Source organism: Stegostoma tigrinum, chromosome 46, assembly GCF_030684315.1.
Source record: "Stegostoma tigrinum isolate sSteTig4 chromosome 46, sSteTig4.hap1, whole genome shotgun sequence".
In the NCBI taxonomy this organism is placed as follows: domain Eukaryota; kingdom Metazoa; phylum Chordata; class Chondrichthyes; order Orectolobiformes; family Stegostomatidae; genus Stegostoma; species Stegostoma tigrinum.
In genome coordinates, this window is record NC_081399.1 from 1407042 (window position 1) to 1413041 (window position 6000).

The 6000-nt window shown below is 65.5% G+C and overlaps 1 protein-coding gene across 1 annotated transcript in view; it reads left to right on the top strand.

Moving 5' to 3' along the window:
* The window catches only part of LOC125449508 (sarcoplasmic/endoplasmic reticulum calcium ATPase 2-like), a 51248-nt gene extending 45553 nt beyond the window's left edge, over positions 1–5695 (top strand). Inside the window, 3 exon segments of the mRNA XM_059642759.1 lie at positions 3355–3690; positions 4390–4610; positions 5467–5695. Coding sequence (XP_059498742.1) covers positions 3355–3690; positions 4390–4610; positions 5467–5680 — 771 coding nt within the window. The 3' untranslated portion in view covers positions 5681–5695.
* The last annotated feature ends 305 nt before the right edge of the window (positions 5696–6000 follow it).

A 6000-nucleotide genomic window follows, 5' to 3' on the forward strand; every position in this document is an offset into this window, starting at 1 on the left:
CTTTCTACCCCACCCCCAACTTCCCCGGCCCCATCTCCAAGGTTACCCTCTTCCACTTGCACCCCTCATTATGCCCTAATGTTCAGAGTTCTGTCTCTCTTGTTTGTCTAATATTTCAACACTTCTGCCTTTTTTTTCTCCCAATGTTTAAGGGTCCCTATGTCTTTCTTTTTCCCTTATATTTGATCGCTCCGTCAGATGCCATCTCTCTCTCTCTCTCTCTCTCTCTCTCTCTCTCTCTCTCTCCATCAGATGCCATCTCTCTCTCGCGCTCTCGCTCGCTCTCCTCGCGCGCTCTGTCGCTGTCTCTCGCGCGTTCTCGGTCTTTCTCGCAGCAGCGCGGCGCGCTTTCTGTCTCGCGCGCGCGCGGTCTCTCGCTGTCGCTCTCGCGCGCTCGCTCTCGCTGTCTCTCTCCCGCGCGCTGCTCGCTCTCGCTGTCTCTCTCTCCCGCGCGCAGCGCGCTCTCGCTGTCTCTCTCTCCCGCGCGCGCGCTCTCGCTGCTCTCTCTCCCGCGCGCGCGCGCTCTCGCTGTCTCTCTCTCCCGCCCCGCGCGCGCTCTCGCTGTCTCTCTCTCCCGCGCGCTGCGCGCTCTCGCTGTCTCTCTCTCCCGCGCGCTCTCGCTCTCGCTGTCCTCTCTCTCCCGCGCCCGGCGCGCACTCTCGCTGTCTCTCCCGCGCGCCGCGCGCGCGCTCTCGCTGTCTCTCTCTCCCGCGCACGCTCGCTCTCGCTGTCTCTCTGGCGCCGCGCGCTCGCTCTCGCTCGCGCGCTCGCTCTCGCTGTCTCTCTGGCGCGCGCGCGCGCTCGCTCTCGCTGTCTCTCTGGCGCGCGCGCGCGCTCGCTCTCGCTGTCTCTCTGGCGCGCGCAGCGCTCGCTCTCGCGCGCCCCCCCCCTCTTGCTCGCCCCCCCCCCCCTCGCCCACCCCCTCTCTCGCCCACCCCCTCTCTCGCCCACCCCCTCTCTCGCCCACCCCCTCTCTCGCCCACCCCCTCTCTCGCCCACCCCCCTCTCTCGCCCCCCCCCTCTCTCGCCCCCCCCTCTCTCGCCCCCCCCCTCTCTCGCCCCCCCCCTCTCGCCCCCCCCTCTCTCGCCCCCCCCTCTCTCGCCCCCCCCTCTCTCGCCCCCCCCCCTCTCTCGCCCCCCCCCCTCTCTCGCCCCCCCCCTCTCTCGCCCCCCCCCCCCTCTCTCCGCCCCCCCCCTCTCTCGCCCCCCCCCCTCTCGCCCCCCCCCCCTCTCGCCCCCCCCCTCTCTCGCCCCCCCCCCTCTCGCCCCCCCCTCTCGCCCCCCCCCCTCTCGCCCCCCCCCCTCTCGCCCCCCCCCCTCTCTCGCCCCCCCCCCTCTCGCCCCCCCCTCTCTCGCCCCCCCCTCTCTCGCCCCCCCTCTCTCGCCCCCCCCCTCTCTCGCCCCCCCCCTCTCGCCCCCCCCCTCTCTCGCCCCCCCCTCTCTCGCCCCCCCCTCTCTCGCCCCCCCCCTCTCTCGCCCCCCCCCTCTCTCGCCCCCCCCCCTCTCTCGCCCCCCCTCTCTCGCCCCCCCTCTCTCGCCCCCCCCTCTCTCGCCCCCCCCTCTCTCCCCCCCCTCTCTCCCCCCCCTCTCTCCTCGCCCCCCCCCTCTCTCGCCCCCCCCTCTCTCGCCCCCCCCCTCTCTCGCCCCCCCCTCTCTCGCCCCCCCCCTCTCTCGCCCCCCCCCTCTCTCGCCCCCCCCTCTCTCGCCCCCCCCCTCTCTCGCCCCCCCCTCTCTCGCCCCCCCCCTCTCTCGCCCCCCCCCTCTCTCGCCCCCCCCCCCTCTCGCCCCCCCCCCTCTCGCCCCCCCCCCTCTCGCCCCCCCCTCTCGCCCCCCCCCTCTCGCCCCCCCCCTCTCGCCCCCCCCCCTCTCGCCCCCCCCCCTCTCGCCCCCCCCCCCTCGCCCCCCCCCCCTCGCCCCCCCCCCCTCGCCCCCCCCCCCTCGCCCCCCCCCCCCCCCCTCGCCCCCCCCCCCTCGCCCCCCCCCCCTCGCCCCCCCCCCCTCGCCCCCCCCCCTCGCCCCCCCCCCTCGCCCCCCCCCCTCGCCCCCCCCCCCTCGCCCCCCCCCCTCGCCCCCCCCCCCTCGCCCCCCCCCCTCGCCCCCCCCCCTCGCCCCCCCCCCCTCGCCCCCCCCCTCGCCCCCCCCCCTCGCCCCCCCTCTCCCCCTCTCGCCCCCCCCTCTCTCGCCCCCCCTCTCTCGCCCCCCCCCTCTCTCGCCCCCCCCTCTCTCGCCCCCCCTCTCTCGCCCCCCCCTCTCTCGCCCCCCCTCTCTCGCCCCCCCTCTCTCGCCCCCCCCTCCCCCCCTCTCTCCTCGCCCCCCCTCTCTCCTCGCCCCCCTCTCTCCTCGCCCCCCCCCTCTCTCGCCCCCCCCTCTCTCGCCCCCCCTCTCTCGCCCCCCCCTCTCTCGCCCCCCCCCCTCTCTCGCCCCCCCCCTCTCTCGCCCCCCCCTCTCTCGCCCCCCCCCTCTCGCCCCCCCCCCTCTCGCCCCCCCCTCTCTCGCCCCCCCCCTCTCCTCGCCCCCCCCCTCTCTCGCCCCCCCCCTCTCTCGCCCCCCCCCTCTCTCCGCCCCCCCCCCTCTCTCGCCCCCCCCCTCTCTCGCCCCCCCCCTCTCTCGCCCCCCCCCCTCTCTCGCCCCCCCCCTCTCTCGCCCCCCCCTCTCTCTCGCCCCCCCCTCTCTCTCGCCCCCCCCCTCTCTCGCCCCCCCCCTCTCTCGCCCCCCCCCTCTCTCGCCCCCCCCCCTCTCTCGCCCCCCCCCCTCTCTCGCCCCCCCCCTCTCTCGCCCCCCCCCCCCTCTCTCGCCCCCCCCCTCTCTCGCCCCCCCCCCCCTCTCTCGCCCCCCCCCCTCTCTCGCCCCCCCCCCCTCTCTCGCCCCCCCCCTCTCTCGCCCCCCCCCCCCTCTCTCGCCCCCCCCCCTCTCTCGCCCCCCCCCTCTCTCGCCCCCCCCTCTCTCGCCCCCCCCCCTCTCTCTCCCCGCCCTCTCTCTCTCTCCCCGCCCTCTCTCTCTCTCCCCGCGCGCCCTCCCCTGATTGTTTGTAAGTTCTCATTCTGCTAATTTAATACGTTCTCTTTTTCTCATGTTTAATATACCTTCACGCTCTCTGTCCCCCTCAGATGTTTAATCTCACTGACTCTTTCTGTCTGTGTGTCTTTCCCTCCATCACTTTTCATCTCACTTGCTTCACAACACCACCACCCCACCCACAGGTCGGTGCCTTGCCCTTGCTGTCCCCACACCCCCCTCACCCATTTTTGTTCCCCAATTCCCACTTGCTCTGTGATGTTTAACAGGTGCTCTCCCCATGCGATGTTCAATATCTCCCTCTCTCTCTTGTTTCCCACATCACCTACCCCTCCACAGACGGACCTGACCTTTGTGGGTTGTGTGGGGATGTTGGATCCACCTCGGAAGGAGGTTACCAATTCAATCCGGCTCTGCCGCCAGGCGGGAATCCATGTCATCATGATCACTGGCGACAACAAGGGCACAGCGGTGGCTATCTGCCGGCTGATTGGCATCTTTGGGCCGGACGAGGAAGTGGGCCTCAAGGCTTTCACCGGCCGAGAATTTGATGAGCTGAGCCTGTCTGCCCAGCGCGAGGCTGTTCAGAATGCTCGCTGCTTCGCACGTGTCGAACCATCCCACAAATCCAAAATCATCGAGTTCCTGCAGTCACTGGACGAGGTCACTGCCATGGTCAGTGTGCAATGTGTGCGGCCCACCGTGAGGGACTAAGGTCCACCAAGAGGGAGGGATTGTGTGCGCAAGGAGTGTGATGGGTGGGCATTGGGCCCTCAGGAACGGGTGAATATGGGACCTGCTGGAGCTTACAGGGACATAGTTGGTAGAAGTGGCTGGAGGAGCTGACAGAGGTAGGGAGGTGTTTAGGGGCCAGAGGGGTTGTAGGGGCATGAGGAGGTTACAGAGGTAGGGAGGGATGTAGGGGCTGGAGGTGCTGACTGAGATAGGGAGGGGATGTAGGGGACGGAGGGGCTTACAGAGATTGGGAGGGATGTGGGGGCTGACCGAGATAGGGAGGGGACGGAGGGGTTACAGAGATTGGGAGGGATGTGGGGGCTGACCGAGATAGGGAGGGGATGGAGGGGTTACAGAGATTGGGAGGAGTGTGGGGGCTGACCGAGATAGGGAGGGGATGGAGGGGCTTACAGAGATTGGGAGGAGTGTAGGAACAGAAGGGTTGTAGGAGCCAGAGAGGGTGACCAAGGTAGGGAGGGGTTCAGGGGCCTGAGGTGGTGACAGATAGGGACTGTAGGGGTTTACAGAGATAGGGAGGGGCTGGAGGGGTTACAGGAATAGGGAGGGAGGTTGTACTCTGGGTTCAGAGTGGAATGTTGGCTCACTGGGAGCCTGTCCCTGTTGCGCTGTCTCTTGCAGACGGGTGACGGAGTGAACGATGCTCCAGCCCTGAAGAAGGCAGAGATCGGAATCGCCATGGGATCAGGCACAGCGGTGGCCAAGAGTGCCTCAGAGATGGTGCTGGCTGATGACAACTTTGCCACCATAGTGGCTGCAGTGGAGGAAGGCAGAGCCATTTACAACAACATGAAGCAGTTCATTCGCTACCTCATCTCTTCCAACATTGGGGAGGTGGTCTGGTGAGTGAGTCTGGGAACTGGGAGAGAATCAGCAGTCCACCACCGACCATCCTTATCCCAGAGTCCAAACCAATCCCTCAGGCCCAGGGTCATGGCCAATTACAAAACCCATTTGCATTCAGAATCTGGACAGCCCTACAGCAAGTAACTCACCTCCTGTCTCCCTCAAAGCCTGTCCCACCATCTACAAGGCAGGAGGGTGATGGCATACTCCCCACTTGTCCCTGGATGGGGGCAGCTCCAACAATTCAAGAAACTCGCCACCATCCAGGACAAAGCAGCTCCTGCTCAATTGGCACCACATCCACAAACATCCCACTCCCTCCCACCACCGATGCTCAGTCGCAGCAGTGTGTACCATCTACACAATGCACTGCAGAAACTCACCAGGCACCTTTCACAGCACCTTCCATTCAGAAGGACAAGGGGCAGCAGATACATGGGAACACCAACCCCTGCAAGTTCCTCTCCAAGCCACTCACCATCCTGACTTGGAAATATGCCCATGTTCCTTCAGTGTCAGAATCCTGGAATTCCCTTCCTAAGGGACATTGTGGATCAACCCACAGCACCTGGACTGCAAGGGTTCAAGAAGGCAGCTCACCCCCACCTTCTCAAGGGGCAGTTAGGGACAAGGCAATAAATGCTGACACTATCAAACACTCATTCCCCTGAAAGAATATTTTCACACAAAAACCTCTATATTCTCTGGCATCTCCATCCACCTCTGTACATAGTTCCCCGTTCCTGCCCATCACCATCCCTCGCAACTGTCCCAGTGCTCTCCCTCGTTGTCTCTTCATTTTTCTCTGTTCCAGTCTGACATGTTTTCTCTTTCTCTACTCCTCGCCACCAGTATTTTCCTGACGGCCGCTATTGGTATTCCTGAGGCTCTGATCCCTGTGCAGCTTCTGTGGGTGAACTTGGTGACAGATGGACTGCCGGCCACAGCTCTAGGCTTCAATCCTCCTGACCTGGACATCATGGGCAAACCTCCCCGCAGCCCCAAGGAGCCTCTCATTAGTGGCTGGCTCTTCTTCCGTTACTTGGTTATCGGGGGTAGGTATTAATTCAGTCTGCCTTCCAGGGGACACTTCTCAACTGTGAGTATCGTCGATCTGAATAAGTAGAATGTCAAAGCATCATCTTCCACTCAACTAGTCCATCCCCAAAGCAATTTTTGGAATGTCTCAGTTATGCTGTATGCCGTGAATGACCATTTCTAAAGCAAGAGAATCTAACCAACGCCCCTAGACGATCAGTAGCATCCCCAACATTGAGTTCCACACTGTCAACATCCCTTGGGGGTTACCATTTACCAACATCTCAACTGGACTAGCTACAGTGGCTGTAAGAGTAGGTCAGAGGCTGGGAATCCTGCAGTGAGTAA